Raw genomic sequence first — 21,983 nt, forward strand, 5'->3', positions numbered from 1 at the left:
AGGCAGCAAGATAAGGCCCTATAACTCCAGTGACTGGAAATGATTCAGCTTGGGGCTTGACTGGAATTGAATGCTGTCCAAATTGATTCACGTCTCCTGAAATTCTTTGGTTTTGTTTGTGGTAGTGTGGCTAGTTTGCCATTCGTCGACAATATACAATTTGTACAAGAATATGCTAACGCTTCATGAAATTTAAATGTTACTTTTGATTATTCCAGAATATAAAGCTGCAGTTAGAGTTATGAAGTGACATTTATCGTAGGAGTTTGCAGTCTGAACATTGAGCAAATCCCTGTGTGCCACTGCCTATGAACAAACAGGCTGAATGGGTTGGTTCCCTTGTCACGTAGGCTCTGCTGGAGCTGTGAGCTCTGAGTATGGCCAGTGGGGAGCTGGCCCATCTCTGATCCCTGATGTGTAAGCGGAGTGCTGCTTTCACAGCCCTTCAGCTGCACAGTGTACTTTCTCCCACAGAGACAGGCATGGTAGCTGGGACTGAAAGGGGATAGGACCATGGCCCCACTTCATTCCCCCTGCTCTTGGAAGACTACCACACCAGGGGCTCCTTCCAGGGACCGATCCCCTTACTTAGGCCAAGGTGGAGACTGATGTTCTGGGCAGCCCCAAGGAGCTATTGGAGGTTCTTAAACTGATTCTGAGGGAAGCCCACTTCCAAGAGGGCTGTGTCATGTGTGCAGTCACCTAGCATTTTCCCTCTCTAGCAGGAGTGAATGTGACTCCACCACACCCTGGAATATAGTGGGGCAGGCCCCTTTGCACACCCCCAAAAAGGCCAGCCAGAATCAGTTGAATTTCCCCCCAGAAATATTTCCATATGTGACAATTTTATTCATATGTGAGTCACTGCCTCTGCCGCCTTCACTGGCTCATTTTAGTTTTTTACTGTGATCCCTTTTTACAAACAGCACTCAATCCTGCAACCTTTACGCACAAGAGTAGCCCTGCCTTCAGTAGGGTTATTTACATGAGTACGGGCTACTGCTGAGAGCAAAGGTTTGCCCTATTTTTTTATTAATTTAGAAGGCAACAACAAATTTACAGAGATGTTTTCTGCTGGGTTCCATTCAAATTATTTGCCATCAAATGTGAAAGCCATCCAGGATATTTAATTTTAGAAAGGTAATTGGCACGTTTTTATGACTTATTTTTTAAGAGCTGTTTAATTTATTTCTATAGAGACACAATTCCAAAACCTTATGTAACAGTCACATACAGCACAGATTCAAAAAATACCTGTTCCAAAATTGTGTTTATTCTCTCTACTTCACAGTCGATTAAGTATCTTTTTTCCTGTCGTCTGTCCATTTCCTCTATGATTCTCCTAAATTCCTGAATGTCCTTTATACTTCCCACAGACCTGGCTGTCACTTGCCAGTTGTTTTGTACTGCTGCTTCCATAATTGCCTGAAGAATGGAAAATCCTAGAGGGGAGAAAAATACAATGCAATTGTTTACTGAAAAAAACTGGTTTAAATATGTGAGAACAAGTTAAAAATTATATTGTCTGAAAAGAAATACAGTAGATGGTAGCCTGCAATCAGTTTATGACCTGAATGACAAGATGGTAGGTAACAGATTGTGCTTTCTGTTACCCTGGTGTCAATTCTGAGCAGCAACAATTATTTTAGTAGAATTATTCCAGAAACAAATCACTGAGATTGATAGCTGGCCTAACAGCTCTGATGGCCTGACCTGGCCTGTTTGTGGTTTTATTAGGGTCCATGCCAGCTAAGGGTGTGACCCTGCAGTCCTCACATGGGCAAAACTCTCATCGGATTCAGGAGATGAACAGAATCTAATGGGAGATTTCCCTGAACAAAAACTACAGGAATGGATCATTAATTGGTACAGACCCAACCACTGCATACAAGAATGCTAACTAAATCATCAAGCTGGCTACTGGAGACATGTACTGCAGAGCATGTTTGCTGATATTCACGTTTATTTCAAGAAATATTTTTAAATATGGAATGCAATAGTATTAACTACACTTTTAAAGCTTATATTAAGGTAATATTGACTCATTCAGCAGCCTCAACAGAGCAGCAAAGCAGCATGAAATGAACAAAGAGCTGCACAGTGGGAAATTTATGCACGCAAACTGCAGTTCATTCCTTGTGCACAGCTGTGACTGGGCTGCAGACAAACTTGAGCAAAGAGCCGTGAGCTAACTGTAATGAAGCTGGGAAGGGAAATCTCTTCCCCAAAGGTAGCGTATGTGGGAGCCCGGGGGCACTGATTTGTATTCCTTGTCTTGCAGCATTTAGTTTGTGTTGACTAACCCCGTTTTTCAGGAGGTTGAGACTGTAGGATATTTTCAATTATTTCCTATTTAGAAGAGTTCAATTCAGATAGCAGAGTTCACCTACTTGACAACTCAGTGTACCTACTTGGGTTCCAGTGGAATGCATCCATTTCAGTACAGAAACATGCGAGTGGAATGTTTCTATCTAAATAATTTATTCATAAATTATTGAATTAAAAATATATTTACACTTTGGGGTCCTTATTCATAGTCCTACTTTAGAAGCACAGAAGTGCTTCATGTATATTCTACACACACACATATACACACATACATACATTTGCTAGGTTTAATTATTTATATTTTAACATGGAAATTTATTAGTACTTTATGGCAAACTCCCTCACCTGTTTTTGAGCCTGAAAATCCTTGAGACACACACAGGAACAAAGCACTGAAAGATCTGAACTATACCAGTGACTATTCTGAGCTCAAAACTGAGATTTCATTTTAAGGGTGTTTTTTATACTAAATAATTAGGACAAAGAGTCCGATCTCATTTACGCTGGTGTAAATTTGCAACAACGCCACTGACATCAATGGAGAGTCTCTGGATCATTACTGGTGTAACTGAGGGCAGAATCTGACCTCTTTTGCTCGAGCTATACCCTAACAGAGCCTGCATGTAGAGCATTAGTAGAACTTTTCATGAGGCTTCCCACCTCCTTTCAAAGTGCCCACACTGTGGCTACCTAAAGCACCTTGAGTATTATTGGTTTTCCTTTGTATGGATGCATGTTATTGTCTTGTCAAATTTATACATGCTCTGGCCGGGAATCTTTTCTGGCATCCCCTTTCCACTGACACTATTAAAAGAGAGGAATTTACATATCTATAGTATGATAAACTCAGTCTTCCTCAACATCATATTTTACAAAGATGGCTGTGATGTCTCAGAAAGTAAGATTTCACTGCAAACAGGAGGAAGTTCACATATAAGACTGAGACCTGGTCTACACTGGGGGGCGAGGGGGAAGGAAATCGACCCAAGATATGCAACTTCAGCTACGAGAATAGCATAGCTGACGTTGACATATCTTAGGTTGACTTACCTTGCGTCCTCATGGTGCAGGGTTGACTGCTGTTGCTCCCCCATCGACTCCACTTCACCTCTCACCACGATGGAGTATAGGAGTCGACGGCAGAGCGATCGGGGATCAATTTATTGCGTCTACCCGGGACGCGATAAATCGATCCCCGATAGATCGATCACTAACTGCTGATCCGGCGGGTAGTTTGACATACCCTGGAAATGCAAATACAGTTAACAGGAATTTACAAAAGCTTTGTATGTAAAGATTTGCTTTTATAATATTTGTTTCTACTAAATAAGAACTATTTACACCTTTCTGCTTTACATCATTCATGTGTAAATATAAATCTTGTGCTTGCGCTAAACTAATAATAAATTGGTCCACGATCTTTAGAAATTTTCCAGTCAAAATGTACTAATAGTTTCAGTTTATGAACATTCTGATCCCATATGGGAGCCTGCAAGAAATGGCATTGCTCTATCTTTTTGCAAATAAAGATACACAAATGCTTATGGATAGTCCCAAAGAAATAAGTTGAAAATAAATACATTGGAAAGAAGGTACTTTACTACACTCTCAAAGTAATGCACACTGGAAAACATAATCCCAATTATACATACAAAATTATGGGATCTAAATTACAACTCAGGAAAGAGATCTTGGAGTTATTGTGTATAGTTCTCTGAAAACATCTGCTCAATGTGCAGCAGCAGTCAAAAAAGCTAACCGAATGTTAGGAACCATTAGGAAAGGAATCGATAATAAGACAGAAAATATCATAATGCCACTATATAAATCCATGGTCTGCCCAAACCTTGAATACTGTGTGTAGTTCTGGTTGCCCCATCTCAAAAAAGACATATTAGAATTGGAAAAGGTACAGATAAGGGCAATCAAAATTATTAAGGGTATGGAACAGCTTCCATATGATCTGAAATTAAAAAGACTGGGAGTTTTCAGCTTGGAAAAAAGAAGGCTAAGGAGGGAATGATAGAGATCTATAAAATCATGACTGGTGTGGAGAAAGTGAATTAAGGAAGTGTTATTTACTCCTTCACATAACAAAAGAACCAGTCAACCAATGAAATGAATAGGCAGCAAGTTTAAAGCAAACAAAGGAAGTACTTCTTCACATAATGCATAGTCAACCTGTGGAACTTGTTGCCATGGGATGTTGCAAAGGCCAAACTATAATGAGATTCAAAACAGAATTAGATACGTTCATGGAGGATAGGTCCATCACTGGCTATTAGCCAAGATGGTCAGGGATGCAACCCCATGCTCTGGAAGTTCCTAGCCTCTGAGTGCCAGCAGCTGGGAATGGGCGCCAGGGAATGGATCACTCGATGATTACCTGTTCTATTCATTCCCTCTGAAACACTTGGCATTGGCCACTTTCTGAAGACAAGATACTGGTTTTACCAGTATGACTGTTCCTATGTTCACGTTACCCATACAGTTTGGTCTCTGCACTTCCTGGTTTCGGATGAAGTTCTGTTAGGCCATATCTGACTTAATCAAAATCAGGATATCTTACAAGAAAGCCCTTCATGTGCGGTATACCCACATGTGTGTGTGTGTGCACATGCGTGTTTTGTCCAGCAGTTGCTATTTCAAAGAAGAGAGAGGAATGGGGAGGGTTATTCAACAACTTTTCTCCGATACATGTAAACATAATCAATTACTCACAGCATGAACGAATTCCATGGACTCCCCACCACTCCTGTATCCACGACGAACTGTTTCTCCTTATATTCAGGTACTTCTATGGCAATACCCCCCGTCTGCCTACATGATCGCATCTCTCCATCCTTCCCATGATTTCTTTCTGTGCTTTGCCATTTGCGTCCTCTTCTTGGTCCTTCTCTTCCACATCTCACTCACAAACTATTCATTTGCTCCTCCACTTCCCCCCACCTGACTGAGTCTCCATTGCTTTATAGAAACAGCACAAAACCCACCTCTTCCACATTTTCAAGGAACCATCAGCCAATTCCCTGAAAACACAGCATTCACTATTCCCTACCCTTCAGCATTTCTCTATGCCTACTGGCTTCGGCAGCACTTACTGCAATGTACATCCTTAGCCATTATGAGATATTTGCATGAACACCATGTTCCCAACTTCAGTTGTACTCTACCCTTGTGGATGCTGCTATATTTAGCAGCAGGGCTATTTTTAAAAAGGTTTGCTTTGTTTTTCTTCTTTCAGACTCTGAGCGTTTCTTTGTTTAATTTAGCAACAGTAAAAATGTGATTATCCATGGGGATCTTTCTGTTAGGGAGTGAATGGGGAAATGTCACTCCCAGTTCCTTGCATATCCATGAGTGAGCCAGTGTAACCACATTTTCCCCTCCAGATAAATCTATTTTAGTGTGAGTGTTTCACAAAAGATACTCTCATATAACAGAGTGCAGGTGTATCGCTCTTATGAATGGCTCTAATTTTTTGAACCCCAGAAGGAGGCCAGCCAGATACAGGGTGTCTTGCTCAGTTTTGTGGCTATTGGTATGGTAGGCATTGGGTTGCGCTCATAAGTAGTTAAGAGGCAACCAGGAGTGGCTCCAGGCACCAGCGCTCCAAGTGCGTGCCTGGGGCGGCAAGCCACGGTGGGCGCTCTGCTGGCGCCGCGAGGGTGGCAGGCAGGGTGCCTTCAGCGGTGTGCCTGCGGAGGGTCCGCTGGTCCCGCGGCGTCGGCGGACCTCCCGCAGGCGTCCGCCGAAGCTGCGGAACCAGCAGACCCTCCGTGCTTGGGGCAGCAAAATGTCTAGAGCCGCCCCTGGAGGCAACTAGTGTTTCCAGTTCAGTTCGGGTCAAGGAGCAAGCTATTTGGGAAAGGTTTTGTTGCCAATTTGTTTCAGTTCAGCTGTTCCATATAAGAGTTAACAAAAGAAAGTAAATATGAGCTGAGCTAAGAGAAATGAATGCTCTTGTAGGTGACTGTGACAGGACATGTTTTTAAAATGTGTTCACTGATACCACTACTAAGCCCTCATCAGAATGACCTTCTTCTCATCCTCTAACTCAGACTGAAGCTTAACATTCAAACCAGCCAATGTCAGGATGCTTCCGCTGTTTCTAAAGATATTGGTGATACCCAAAATCAAATCCTTGTCATTATCAACTGAATGAGCTGGAGGCAAAGGCAGAAGTAGCCTTTCTTACAAACTGAACAAAACAAACATAAGCAGCCAGACTCCTAATCAGCAAAACATCTCGGCATGTGCTTATGTGGTTTGCTGAAACAGGATCCCAAAAAGATAAAGCAAAGGCCGGGAATGGATTATCTGCCTCTATAGCTGTCTATGCATTTTAAATAGTCCAGAGGTCTCCATCAGAGCTGCACCCTCTGCACTTCCCAGTGCTGCAGCCACACTTTCTTCTCTGGCCATACTAAAACACAAACAAAACCAGTATCTTCACTCTTCTAAAGGGAAAGCAGAAGCTGTATTTTAGCTACTGTTATGAACCATCCCTTCTGAGATGGGTGTTTCTCAGCCAGTGCTATTGACACAGATAAAGAGACATTTCACCCACTTCCATCAGTTTACCAAAGCATGTGAGTCTCTTTCCCAAATCCAGCTAAGCAAAAATCTTCTGCTTGAACAGCTTATTCAACCAGATGGAATTTCACATACTACATGATTGAACTTGATCAGATAGCAATGACCAATGAAAAGAGCATATACAATGGTATCATGGAGGGCATTTTTCTTCTTTCTGCCCAGTGGACCATACTGAAACATCTCTATTATAGCATGAAACTCTTTATGATTGGCACCAAAGAAATTAGTGCAAACATTAATTTAAATCACTGATCCTCTTAATGGACAATATAAGGGAAATCCTAGATCTCAGAAATGGAGCGTTAAATTGCAATCCCTTTTCCTTCTGTGTTGGTAAGTGCTAGGGATTTTTTAAAAGGACATATTTTCAGATGGGAAACATGAAAACAACACGTGTGGGCCAGAAAAATGAATTGTGCGTACAAGTCTGATTTGCGTGCACAGTTGGTTACCTAGAGGTGAAGAACTATGATTTGGGCCCACAACTGAACTGCTGGCACCCAAATGTGGACCCATAATCGGCAGATGTAGACTGAGCCACAGAAATGAGGCCACCCTTGTGAAAGTTTCCCCTTAATGTCAAATATGAACTTTATGATGTTTATTTACACCTAAAATCTACTCAGAGCACTAGAAGTTTAGCTGCATTTGGATATTCTGGTTACTTACCTCTGAACCCAGCACTAGTTTAAACACCAATAAGGAAAAGCATTTATCTTGTATTGTTAGACCTGAGTAAAATAATGCATGTGTCAGAGCAGAGGAGGAAGGGGAGGTGTGTTTTGCATACAGAAGGCAAAAGGAAAAGGTAATATAAGTTTACATACTTCATGTATGCTTAAAGGAGCAGAACAAGCAAGGGATCTCTGCCAAGCTGTACACTAATACGAGTCTTAGCAAATACCTAGGCCCTGCAGTGCTCTTTTATTCTAATTACATTTACTTAAGCTCCGCAGCTTGAATTATTAAATAAAAAATGGAATAATCTCATTTCAACTGTTTCTTACCCGGTCATTTGAAATGCACCAATAACTTGCATATGGTAGACTATGTGCTGCTATTCTGATGTCACACAAACCTCTAGAATGGGAAGCACATAAACCCTTATGTTATCTTTTTCTTTCACCTTCTATACCACTAATTTATTATGCCCTCTATTGTCTCTTTCATCATGAATTACATTCTTGTCTGGGTCATCCATAAACACAACAATCCTCACACACAGATATTCCAATTTGGATGAGTGAAAGTGAACCTGCCTTGCCTTGTCAGCTGAAAGTTTACAGGGACCATCTGGTCTGCATTTGTTCAGGAAGGGATATAGCTAAACGCGCAGGATTTCAGATCCACAGCATGGAATGGGGTGTGTAAAAAATGAAATCTGAGGCTCAAAAGTCACTATTTCTTACTGACTGCAGCTCACTTTAATCTGCATTTTTTTGATAATATAGGGCCTAAATCACCACTGCATTACTCCAGATTTAAGTCAGTGCAATGCCAGTGCTTCCAGTGGAGCTGCACTGATATAAACTAGAGTGATACAGAGGAGAATCAGGCCCAAAGACTGTAAGGATCAAGGCCAGATGAAGATGTTATGTAACTGGCCTTGTCATTTGGAAACAACTCTCATGCTGGTGGAAAAATGTGGAGCAGGCCACTTCTGGTCTCATGCTAATGGAAATATATTTATATCTTGAACCCATGTTATGATCCAGGCTTTATGAAAGGGGCGAATCTAGGTTTTTATCTTTGCTGTGGGATTCTTCATTTAAAATGTTTTCAAGGGCGTATTAATGGTCGAGTAATTTATAGTTTTCTGAATGCAGGTTGGAATAATCCAGGCTGGGAGACTCTTTGAAACCAGACTCTGTTAGTTGTGTTTGAGGGAAAAACACAACAAAACAAGCAGATAATGACTGCCCAGGGAAGCCAGCAGAAGTAGCACAGGAAACCAGTGAAGGAAATAATAATATATGTTGAGAAGTGACAGAAGGTGAAGAGCACTGTGCTATCCAGTGGGCAGGGGCTGTAGGGTATTCCCAGAGTACTTACTGCCAAGAATGTCGAGAACTCTTGATACTGATGCTAACAGAAAGCTGGCAGAGGGAGCATTAAGGGCATTCTGTCACTGGAGGATGCAGAGGTCTGGAAGCCATGGGCTTCGAGGAAGTGGAGAACAGCCTTCCCAAAGGGAAAGCCATTGTAAATGTGAAATATTAAATGTTAAATCTTCTTTAGCCTAATAAAATTAATTAAATCTGCAGCCGTTAACGTTCCAAATAAAAATAGATTAAAAGAACATTGTTTAAATCAGAGGAACCTTTATCTGGCAAACCTTAGGATGAGCTCAGGGCTCTGTCTCCCTTCAGCAAAAGAGAATGATGTTACAAAGTCCCGAGTAGTGCAATAAAGACAATTGCCTACAATGCACAGCAGAATACCAAACTTTGAAATTCAAATCCAGCAATATTCCTCCCCAACCACAGATTTCTTTGTGTGTCCTGAATTCTGCACTCAATCAGGCCAAACCACCATTGACATCAGGGAACTCAGAATAAAATATTATTGGGCAGCCAAAGGAGTGCTATACTGGGCCCTGGTCTACACTAAGGTCGGGGGTCGAACTAGTAGTACGCAGCAGCTAACGTGAATACGCTGAAGCTGAATTACCTTAGTTCGACTCACCTACTCACGCAGGCGCGCGCCGAGCTCCCGCTCTCTCCGGTCAAGGGTCCTCTCCCTCCTCCTCCTGCGGAGGGTGGAGTGAGTTAGTTTTCACGCTTTCGAGTTCGAACTTCGTCGCGAGATCAGATCACGATAGTTGAGCTCCGAGGCGCGCCGAACTTGCCCCAGCCAGTAGCAGGTAAGTAAGCCTGGAATGCATTTCCTTCAGCAGTTATGAAACCTTTATCCGCACTGTGATGGAGCAAGGCCGGATGGCTACAGGAAAGTACTGAGGAACAGGTATGTTAGCCCTAGGCTAAGCAAATCCCTAGTACCATGGGAACCAAAATGGCAGTTGCTCCAGGGTAATCAAGGCACCTGGGGCCAATTAAGAACTTTCTAGAAGGCACCGGAGAGAGCTACATTGATTGGAGCACCTGCAGCCAATCAGGGCAGGCTAATCAGGGCACCTGGTATAAAAAGGGGAGTTCACGCCAGTCAAAGGAGGAGGAGCCAGAGGAAGGAAGGGCGTATGAAGAGCTGGGAGCCAGAGACACAAGGAACTAAGAACTGAGAGGGTGTACTACTGGAGGATTGAGGAAACACCATACAATCAAGCAGTATCAGACACCAGGAGGATCCTATGGTGAGGATAAAGAAGGTGTTTGAAGGAGGCTATGGGGAAGTAGCCCAGGGAGCTGTAGCGGTCAAGCAGCGGTTACAAGTAGCACTATAGAGACTGCTGCAATTCACAGGGCCCTGGGCTGGAACCCGGAGTAGAGGGCGGGCCCGGGTTCCCCCCAAGCCTCGCTACTCCTAATCAGACATAGGAGGAGTTGATCCAGACTGTGGGTTTCATCCAAGGGGAAGACCACTGAGGGGAGGAAATCCGCCAATAAGCGCAGGACCTACTAGAGGAGAGGAGGAACTTTGCCACAGCACATATCATTTGGCTGATACCAGTGTGATCACAATGGGAGTAAGGATTGAGAAAAGTGACTTGAACAGGGCCCTAGGTGTACTGTTTATCTTAAGCTAGCTAGGGAAAGATCCTCAGGGAACAAGGCTGAATCATAGAATATCAGGGTTGGAAGGGACCTCAGGAGGTCATCTAGTCCAACCCCCTGCTCAAAGCGGGACCAATCCCCAACTAAATCACCCCATCCAGGGCTTTGTAAAGCCTGACCTTAAAAACCTCTACGGAAGGAGATTCCACCACCTCTCTAGGCAACCTATTCCAGTGCTTCACCACCCTCCTAGTGAAAAAGTTTTTCCTCATATCCAAACTAAACCGCCCCCACTGCAACTTGAGACCATTACTCCTCGTTCTGTCATCAGGTACCACTGAGAACAGTCTATATCCATCCTCTTTGGAAACCCCTTTCAGGTAGCTGAAAGCAGCTATCAAATCCCCCCTCATTCTTCACTTCTGCAGACTAAACAATCCCAGTTCCCCCAGCTTCTTCTCATAAGTCATGTGCTCCAGCCCCCTAATCATTTTTGTTGCCCTCCACTGAACAGTTATTTAATTTTGGACCCAGGCTATGAGCTTGTCTAGTTGGAAGAAACTGGGAATGTCTTCATAATTAGTGGATATATTTCTGAAACAAGATCAGCTGTACAGATAAGACTTATTTAAATTTTATTCCATTTTTTCCCCTTGGGTCCTGAGACTGGAGAAGTCCATAAAGACTATAGTTTAGGCGGGCATAAGGCACAGAGTTAAGGAGTAGAAACACAGTACTATGTAGAAATGTGCAGAAGATAAAAGAGGAAAATTTGGGAAGAAACTCTGCATGAAATGGTATCTTGGGTTTAGCTCATGACATTAACCTGCAATGTACAAAATCAAAGGGGGGCAAAAATCCCTGGCTAGGGCTCAACTGATGATGCTAATTACTACATGTAAAAGAATATATCTGACCGTGTTTATATATTTATCTAAGCAAAAAGGGGATTAGGAATCATGCAGTTAGCAATTAGCAGGCAGGAGTGGCGCAGGGTTTCTGGCGCCTTAGGCAGAATTCGGGGGGCGGCATTTTGTGCACTCCCCACGGGACGCGCGGGAGCTTCCGGTTCCACTCCCATCGCGCCGCCGAAGAAGGACCCTCCGCCGAAATGCTGCAGGTGACAGCGGCAGTCATTGAGCTGCTCAATTGCCTGCTGCTGTTTTCCACGGCACATCAACAGAAGGTCCTTCTTCAGCAGCGCGACGGGAGCGGAACCGGAAGCTCCCGTGGGCCCCGTGGGGAGCGCACAAAATGCCACCCCCCAAATCCTGGCGCCCTAGGCGATTGCCTAGGGTCACCTAATGGAAGTGCCGGCCCTGTTAGCAGGTTAGCAGATAACCTAGTCTGCTGCACAAGACAGCTGATCTGCACTGCAGGAAGAGTGGGTGCTCAAAGACAGGGCGTACAAAACCCCCAAGTCAGGTAGCTCTCAGTTGGGGACAGGATGCCACTGGCTTAGTAAGTGCCAGACGCACGGGGCCAGATTCATTCCAGGTGTAATTTTGCTGGTGGCAAAGGTATGACACCAGGGAGAAATTTAGCCTGTTGTACCATTCGGGGAAAGGTGGAAGATGAAAAATCACCATATTAATGAACCTTTGAGAGGTGTTTGAGTAGTAGGGTTTTGTTGTTGCTGTTTTTGTTAAACAATTGTGTTTAACAGATAGAGGGCGTGACTGTGCCTGGTCTCTGGAAGCGCAGGGCAGGGACAGTGCAGTGGATCTCACCATCGCTCCATAAACACAAGAACTGTTCAGGGGCAGTGCTGTTGCTGGCCTTCTATATGCAGAAGAGAGTGGGAGGGACCATGGTTATTGCCCTTCTCCACACCAGTCAGCTCCCAGGGACTCCTGAAATACTGTGCTTTTAAGGGCTCCTGTGGGAGTGAGGGCTCAATGGCACAGTTTAGCCTGGCATCATATTATATGTACATTTCATGAGGACCTTCTTTGCACTCAGACACACAGAGGATATACTGCTAACAATACAAAGGAGTGTATGTCATAAAAGATGTTCTCCTATCATTCAATATCAGAAATCCTTCACCTTATGATGAATAACGCTTGGCAGTTATGTAGTGTTAAATGGTGCACTTTAACTAATTTATCCTCACAACACGCATGTGAGGTAGGCAAATATTATTTTCCAGATAATAAAACCGAAGCAGAATAGGAAAATGAATTGCCAAGGCTGTATAAGTGAATCAGTAGCAAGGACAGGATTTGAACTCATGACCTTCTGATTTGTAATCCTGAGTTTATCTCCTCAGATCAAGCACTACTGTATAGTTGAAGGTTTTGCTGCTATTGTTTAAAGATCTGTATATATCTGCTATAAACAGTATTGACACACCACCCATAGAAATGTTACAACAAAAGCACTGCCATATTGTCTTACAGAGAACATCTCTTTTATAATCCTACTTAATGAAGTAAATACAATAGTAAGCTAGCAGTCAAACGAAACAGGATTTTGATTTTAAGATGTATTAGTTATTCTAAGTGAAAATAATACACTAGCAGAATTAAAAATTAAGGTGCTGTGGAATTACCATCTGAGTAAGAAAGGGGGGAAAAAGATTTTCCCAGCATAATTATTATAATAGTTAGTCATAGCAGCACCATAATGCATTCATTTTAAATACTGTACACGGAAAACTTTTATCCACCTATCAACAGCTGAGAGTTTCAAAACTGCAGAAACTTGACCCTATATACTGCAGTTCTCATTTGAGGACCTAAAAATGTAATTTCAATGCATGCTGTAATCCTACAATTATTGATAACACAGATTAATTCCTTGTTGTCCCATGCATTGGTCCTTTTAGCAAGAGTGTGCATGCCTTCTCCTAAAAATATATATAGAAAGTAATGTTTAAATAATGATAAATATTATTCCTTTGAAGAAATATTCACAGGTGATTATAGTAATCAAACTTGGAATAGAAAGAAATATTCATCACAAATGATTATTGTGATGAATATTTTAAATGTCATTTTAAAAAAGTCAAACTTTATGCTAGTTGGATTGTCCTCAAATACTGTAAAATTATTCTTGCTATCTGACCTTCAGTCAACCACGTTAGAAAATATTTAATTCTCTACCTAACCTTTATCAAAACTTTGTTTCTCAAACTACCTGAGCAAACAACTCTTTTGCCTTTGAGAATTTTCATTAACAGATGCTTTTAAAGTCTGTCTTCATCAGCATCCCACCCTTTAGTAACCAGAATTTTAATTGCCCTTGCATCTGGAATGTCTCATATATCAACATGTAAGTTAATTTCCTTTTATTTATTCTGAACACCAAAAAATGCAGTAATCAAATAGTGAGTGTTTTTTAATACTCTGAAATTTAAATGAGTTTTATGATAATATAAATGATAATTTATGGATCCTTACTCACATTCTGTATATGTGCATCCTCAGATTCACTCACTTTTGACATTTCACACTATTTTTGCTCATGGACAGAGGTGAGAAGTGAGGATCTGGGATAGACATCTATACCCACTCAGTTCAAACACTATTCAGCATGCCACCTACAGAATCTCACTGACATTACAACCTGCTTCTCCATTGTGTGACTTTGAAGGCTTTCCTCCAAGCAATGATCCAGTTTGCACCTCTGAGCTTATGATGCATGATGGGATCACAACCCAAAACTATAGAATATATCATGAATGGGCTCAAGACAGATTGCTAGATGTATATCCAGCACTGAAAGACAAATATATGGAAACACATTCTTCCCCCATTACAATCTTACGATAGTAGATAGCTGATTCATTATGTCACAAATCAGAGAGAAGTTTTGCAGCAGATCCCCCTTTCTTACTAACAAGCACATTACACATTTGCTACTTTATAAAATGCACCTACGACTCCTGGTTGTTGTTGTTTTTTTTTTGCAGCTCTTAAAGCAATGTTGACTATACAACTGTCATAACCTGACCCTCAAGTAGGGAAGAAGTCTGTTTCCAGCACAGATTGTGTTGCAAGTGAGACATGAGAAAATTTCAGCATCAATATTTGTTAAGAGGAGATACGGCTCTGACTTAAAAATTTGAGTGCGGATCTAGTTTTAAACCAAGTTTGGGTCTGTTCAGATCAGGAGGTTTGGTTTGGCAGATTATAAATGTAGCAAAGTCTGGATGCAAATCCAGACTTCTCCACATAGTCCTGGGCTGATGGGATTGGAAGTTTTGGACCATTCCTCAGTTACAGACATTTAGCTGGCTGATGGGCATTTTTCAGCTGTGTTACACTATTCATTTCTGTGCCTTTTGAAATGATTTTTGTATGAACAAGGATCAAGGAACTCTGATGAATCAAAAATAAATTACAGCGCTGTCTGGGCTTGGAGAGAATTTGTCTAATTCATAGCCTGGATAAACCCTGGTTTAGAAATGCCATTGTGAGGGACTTTGTGAAGGTAACAAAACAGAATTGTGATAGCAATAAATAGGCCACTAGCAGTGACCTACACCAAAGACTCAACCTTGCTTCGGATGAGCATCTCAGACAATAACAGTGTTTCTACACATAAAATTGAATGGCTCAATGATAAATCAGGCAGCTCATAACTATTAAAATTCTTCCCATTAGCACATAAGAATTGAACGCTGTTATACCAGTAGGACTATGAAGCAGTATCAACAAAAGGTCAGGAATTTTGCAAGAACTATTGGCCATTATATCTTAGTTAAGAGCTGCTGGATGAATACCAAATGACAAAACACTGAAAGCAGAAGAAAATGTACCTTTTAGCCAGGTATCTAAGGAATAGTACATCAAAGAGTGGCAAAAGGATGTTTAGAGTCCATTGCAAGTCATAAGATGCTGGTTGGAATCTGGCCAAAAACGTATTTGATTGTCAACATCAAACATCAGTGGAGGTAATTTCCTTGCCCATACTGTATGATGGGGCAGCGCAATTCCTAACATGTAGTGTAAACTGTGCATAATAACTTGACACGAGGAATCTTCCTTTAAGAGTAATGCTTGGAATGTTTACATTAAGTGGAGATGGTTGGTAGGTTGAGTCTGCCTATTATTGTTGTAATTTATCCTGGCACATTGTTGGAAGGTGAAACATTTGATCCTGTAATAACGTAGAATGAGCTGCTTGTTTTGGTTACACCAGTAAAAGCTACCTTAGAGAAACATTAATTTAAACATCATTTGAGTGGTGAAGTCAACTTTGCATCCCATGTCTTACTAACTTGTTACAAAACAAAAAGAATGGAAGTGGTGCGTAGGAATAAGTGTCTGTCTTTTGCACAGTACTATCTTTAAAACACACTTCAAAGATTATGATTGGACTATTGTACTAGATTCAATTATACCACTTTGCAAACTTTATGGAACCACAGGAACTTGCTACTGTACCAGTGAAGAGTATTCGAAAAAAGAGAATGAAACTAATAGCACATATTGATTTTTTTTTAAAAAGTCTATCTGCTATTCTGTAAAGATGTCAAAGAGTAAAAATGTAAAGATTACATTAGATACTGAGGGAAGGAAATCAATGCCTTCAAATATTATTGACGTTCCTGATTGCCTTTTAAATTGCCCACGAACTTCTCAGATATGGGGTAACTTCACAGTGTACTGTGAGTAAAGATTTCAAAAGGGTATGTCTAAACTGCAATTAAAAACCCAAATCTGGCCTGTGCCAGCTGACTCAGGCTCACGGGGCTCAGGCAAAGGAGCTGTTTAATTGCAGTGCAGACGTTTGGGCTCAGGCTGCAGCCCAAGCTCTGGGACCCCATGAGTGGGGAGGACCCCAGATCTCGGGCTCCAGCCTGAACATCTACACTGCATTTAAACAGCCTCTTAGCCCGAGCCCCACGAGCCCGAGTCAGCGCACATGGTCTAGCCATGGGTGTCTAGTTGCAATGTAGACACATCCTTAAGCTCAAAGTCCCATTTTCAAAAGTCTCAATGGGTCCCAGGCAGCTAGGACAAGATTTTCAAAGGTATTTACTTTCCTTCAGGTGTAGATAGGCACCTAGTGGGATTTTTAAAAGCACCTAGGTGCCTAACCTGCTTAACTCCCATTGATTTCCCTAGGGGAGAGGCACCTAACTCATGTAGGTGCTTTTGTAAGTCCCATTACACACCTATCTTTAAGTGTCTAAATGCCTTTGAAATCCTGGCTCCTGTGTGCCTAAGGATATATCTAAATGAACACTTTGTTCATGGCAACATGGGTGTAAATCCACCCCACATTAGCCAGCTGCACAGTAGGCTTGGCGTGGGACTGCTGTGCTCTTGTACCCATGTTCGTGCCAGCTCTCATCAAGCTAGAGCGAGTATAAATAGCAGCGTAGCCACACTAGCGGCTTCAGAGGCATGACTTAGCCATGCAAAAGATGTACCCCTGTGGAACCAGTGGGTACGTACTTAGCAAGGCTAAGCAATGCCTCCCCTGTCATTACCCATGTGACTGCAGCTACACTGCTAGGTCCATGTGAGCTAGTCCACGCAGGGGAATTACAGCCTTATCTCATAGTGTAGATGTAGCCTAAGCGTCAAGGCTGCTAGGCACCAAATGGTCCCTGGTGCTCTTTAATCTACTCCTGTTTCAAAGTAGGGGTAGGTCAAAGTGCAGCAGGGAACTTTCAGTGCGCAGCAGCCAGAGTCCACATTGACACTTAGTGCACAGCAGGCTAGCGAGGGATAGATTTACAACCCAGCTTGCTGCAAACTAAGGCCATGTCCACATTACGGTTGCTACAGTGGCACAGCTATAGTGCTGCAGCTATGCCACTATAATGCGGTAGAGCAGATCAGGGGTGGGCAACTTGTGGCCTGCGGGCCGCACGCGGCCTGTCAGGGTAATCCGCTGGCAGCCGCCAGACAGTTTGTTTACATTTGCACACCCGCCCGCAGCTCCCAGTGGCCGCGGTTCACTGTTCCCGGCCAATGGGAGCTGCGGGAAGTGGTGCGGGCTGCAGGGATGTGCTGCCCGCAGCTTCCCACAGCTTCCATTGGCCAGGAACGGGAAACCATGGCTGCGGGCGGGCGTGCAAATGTAAACAAACTGTCTGGCAGCCTGGCAGTGGATTATCCTGACGGGCCGTGGGTTCCCCACCACTGGTGTAGATGCTTTCTCCAGCAACGGAAGTGGTTTTTCTGTCACACACTCAGAGCAGTGCTAGCTAATTCTTCCACTAACCTAGTCATGTCTACACGGGGGGTTAGGTTGGCATAGCTATGGCACTCAGGGATGTGATTTGTTCCCCACCTCTGAACATCGCAGTTATGTCGACCAAGCTTTCAAGTGTAGGTGAGAAATAAGTGTTCATTTAGACGAGACGGTGGTCACTTTTCAAAACAGTCAATTTAGGTGCTTTTGAAAAGGCATATAGTTAGTGGGATGTTTTTACACTATCTGTCTATAACAATGTATTGTTTATTGGTTATTTTACAACAGTGAGTTCACCAAGCTGCAGCCATGTACAGCACACACAAGTTGTACAAGGACTACCCGAGTAAACAAGCTATAGGCATATCTGAGTGTGAATTTCAAATATCAGTTTGGGAAGTCCACAGGGGCTGGGCTGGGGCAAGCATTCCTCCCCACCCCCGGCATGCAGAGTGCAAAACCAGCTACACGGTCATGGATCTGTTTTCTGAAAGGAAAGACAGGGTTGCATCTTGGCTGCAATGTAAGTTCTTCATTTTTCTTGTTTTATTGCTCTCTGTTTCCTCAGAGTTATTTTTTAAAATTAGAGAGCTGTAACATACATCCCTGGGACCGGTGAGCCACGGCACTCACATTACTTTAGGCTTCGCACCCAATTACTCTGCCAAGTGTTTACTGTTACTTGAAACATTTATATGTTATTTGAATATTCAATCCAAGATCCAGTGAAACAAAAGAACCATAGTATTTCATTTGTTATGATAGTGCAGCTCACGCATGACTACTCTTCCATCACTCCAAAGTACAATAAATCTAACTCTATGGTTACCAACACACAATGCTAAAATATGCAGCAAGCTCGGTATTAAGTAGTCTGATGGAGAAAATATAGAGTGCAGTGTATGTCGAAATACAGATACAAACAGTGATTGATCTTATCACCATATTTATCAACGTAATCAGTCAGTCTGGGAAGATTGTTACACATTTAATAAATAAGATGCATACTATGGGAAGAGCGTAACTGTTTTGCTCAAATTTACTCTCACATTAAAATATTTAATCTGATAATTCCCCCTTTTTTCCTGTTTGAGGTTTGGTCTTGTTTCCTCCCTCCCCACAACCCCCTGCCAACCAAACAGAAAATGTTGTTCTTTTTACATTATCTCACTAGGATATTTACAGCTGTGCAGAAATGGAAGAGAAACTCAGATTGGTATTGCCCATGAGATAGTGGAGTTGCCTAAAAGAAAAATTCCATCTAAACTGACTAATTATTAACACACAGATGTACCTGGCTCAAACTATAATGCCTGTATTTACTCTTGGGAGTTTGCTCTTCCCCCCCCGCCCCGTTAACCCTCCTACGGCAGTAAAGAATTAAATTGGTCTCCTTCCTTTTACAGGAAAAGGGCTACGGTTTCCGTTATAAAAAAAGTCAATAATTTACAATGCACATGCTCTAAATAGGATATATTCTTATCTCTCAGTCTATCTATCCTATCTTCCCACTCCACTACCGCAGGCCCGTTCTCTCAGATCGTTTGATTTAATTTTGCCTCTTGGTGCTCAAATCACTTGCCCATCCTTTTGAGCATGTACCAACTCCTCCCCCTCACTCCTTGAGACGTTTAACTGGCCTGCCGTTTCTGCTCTGCCAGTGACTGCTAAGCCTCGACGCCCCCTTTATTCCCTTCTCTCCCTAATCCCTCTGCCATCTTCCCCACCGCTCCTAATGCTTTGTATGCCCTCTGCAAACCCACTCACTGCACCTCCCCCTTCAGCTCATTCAAAGGCCGCAGGTAGACTTGTCTTTGCCATCTCGCCCTCAAATGAGGAAGGATTAAAAAGAAAGTAAATGTTGACAGAACTATTGAAGGTTTGTGTGTTAGGTCCCAATCCAGCCCGGGACCTAATCACAGGGCTAATCTGATGGACCTGTGTAGTCCCATTCACTAGGACCAGGTACTGTTCCAGTGGCCCAGGAGTACAGTGTGCTCTGGCCATTCCCCTTCATATCTTCAGCCCACAACTGGCTCATTCTGGAATGCCCCCTGCACAGAGGTGGGGAAAGACTCAGTGGTGTAGACTGTTATTTTTGGCTTTATGCCACCAGGAGGTTCTCCTATGAAGAGAGCTCCCAGATGCCCTTTTAGAATCAGTGAGAAGGAAACTTAGCCTGGGTGAGGTATTAGCACATTAGGCATTTCCTACTGGCTAGTGCAGGCAGCTCCCTGCTCCGTGTGCTGGCTTTGTGGAACACATGCTTAGTTCCATAACTCTCCCCATGTATTATTATAGAGACCCTTAGTGCCTAACTCAGGCCTGTGGATTCCATTGGGTGGCGAGGTGCCTAATAGGTACTGGGTATCTGCAAAGATTTCCATTATCCTGGCATGGGAATGATACATGCTCTTAGGGCACAACATGACCGATGCTAATGTTTAAGTCCCTTGGTCCCATATTGCTGAACTGTTTCCAAACTGTTTCTCCAATGTGGCATAACTGTGCTTTTCCTCAGTATCAGACATTCGTATGATCTTGTTCTACATTTTTCTTAAATGAGCATGTATTATTGATAGTGCAAGAGATGCATCGCGTCCTATTTAAGCTTGAATTCCCTAGGTCCTTTTGTAGTACCCCAGGGCAGCCATGCAGAGCAAAATCTTCAAACACAGAACAGATCCTCCTTTAACACTGCCAGGCCATAGAAGTGACTTGTAGTGCTCAATGAACTTCTGCACTGGTAGTTCCTTCTTTTAGGCAGTGAAATTGATTTTCTTTATCTTGGCATGTGAAGACCCAGCATGCCCTCTGTCTCATCAAACACCAGTATCCATGACATCAGCATCAGAGGAAACGAAAGCAGCAGATTATAAAGCATCAGAAGTGGCAGCACACAGACTATGCTGAAGCGGTTCCTCCACACAAGGCTATGAAACAACACCGGTGGAAGTGGGCTTTTCCTTGCTTGCTACATAGGGCACGGAGCCTGCAAACCCTTACACTGTGCAGGAAAAGAAATTGTGGTGCCCGTATCTGACATGTTGATAAAAGGCTGAGTATTTCGGATGCTCCCATTCCCAAATGCCATGGGGATAATGCACTTAGCTTCCCTTGGACAGAATACCCAGGGAAAAAAATAAGACAAAAAGAAAAAACATTTAGCCCTTAATCTTTTTTGGCCTGTTCAATACTGCCAGGCTTGTTCTCCTGCAGATGGAGTGGCTTTTATGGGTTGGTCAGCAAATCGGACTGGATTTAATAGAGGTACTGTGGGAGTGTTACAGTGAGGCTGATTACAGCAATTGTGCCCCTACCCACAGCAGGAACATACACTGATGTGCATTTTCAAAGCAATTCGCAGTAGCTGAATGCACCAATCCAATTAAGAAAGCAAAGGGATCGCATGTGCACAGTAACTCCCAGGCACTATTAAAAACACTAAAGCCTGAGGTATAAAATTCAAAGGCCTAGAGCAGAATAGATACATGTATATATGCATCGCTGTTAACTTGAAAAGGGAGATTTTGGCCTTACCTTGTGTTTTGACTTCCTGCCGAGGAGACCAGCAGCCTGGACTCAGGGCTGCTTCCCTTTATTACACTGTGGAAGCTAGCTCCATTCCCCATCTGGTAACTACACTAAAGAGAGTATCCGATGGTGCTTTGCAAACTGCTCCATGGCTGATGGAAGAGTGGAGCGTCCTCTTCCACCCATGTACACAGTGGGGATGCTTGCTTCCCTAATACCCTAATTTCTTTTTAGTTGACTTGCTGGACCTCTGGTAGCTTTGGTCTGTTCCTCAGAATTTCTGCTTCTGAAACTTGGACCTGATTCAAAGCCCACTGGAGTCAACTGAAAGGTTCTCATTGGCTTCAGTGCTCTTTGGATGAGTCTTTTGGCTTTGTAGTAGGATTTTAAAAGGGTATTTTCAAGGAATTCAGCTATCCTGGCATGGGAATCATACATGCTTTTAAGGCACAACATGGAAGCCCTGAGAAATTTAACCCATGCCCTCTCCCAGAAAACTTGTCAGGTTTAAAAGGACAGATGCTTCATCTGGACTGCCTGGTCCTCCTCTCCATGAGGTTATACAAAAATAGCAAGGAGGTCAGATTGATCAAGTCCAGGGAGACATCATGCAAGAAGTCTGATGTCAAGCAGAGGATGTCCCATACTTAACTCATTCACTTTGATCTGTTGGTTCTAGAGCCTGAGAGGAACCTA

General features: G+C 42.9%; 1 protein-coding gene across 5 annotated transcripts in view; it reads right to left on the reverse strand.

Annotated features, from left to right (window-relative positions):
- The window catches only part of GRIA3 (glutamate ionotropic receptor AMPA type subunit 3), a 212,130-nt gene that overhangs the window by 125,194 nt on the left and 64,953 nt on the right, over positions 1-21,983 (reverse strand). For all 5 annotated transcript variants that reach the window (XR_005584420.1, XM_039487320.1, XM_039487321.1 and 2 more), the window contains one exon: positions 1,255-1,442. Coding sequence is in view for 4 of the 5 variants with exons in the window: in XM_039487320.1 (XP_039343254.1) it covers positions 1,255-1,442 (188 nt within the window). In the remaining variant the exon portion in view is untranslated. The remainder of the gene's footprint in view (positions 1-1,254; positions 1,443-21,983) is intronic.

The sequence above is a fragment of the Mauremys reevesii genome, linkage group 9, assembly GCF_016161935.1.
Source record: "Mauremys reevesii isolate NIE-2019 linkage group 9, ASM1616193v1, whole genome shotgun sequence".
In the NCBI taxonomy this organism is placed as follows: domain Eukaryota; kingdom Metazoa; phylum Chordata; order Testudines; family Geoemydidae; genus Mauremys; species Mauremys reevesii.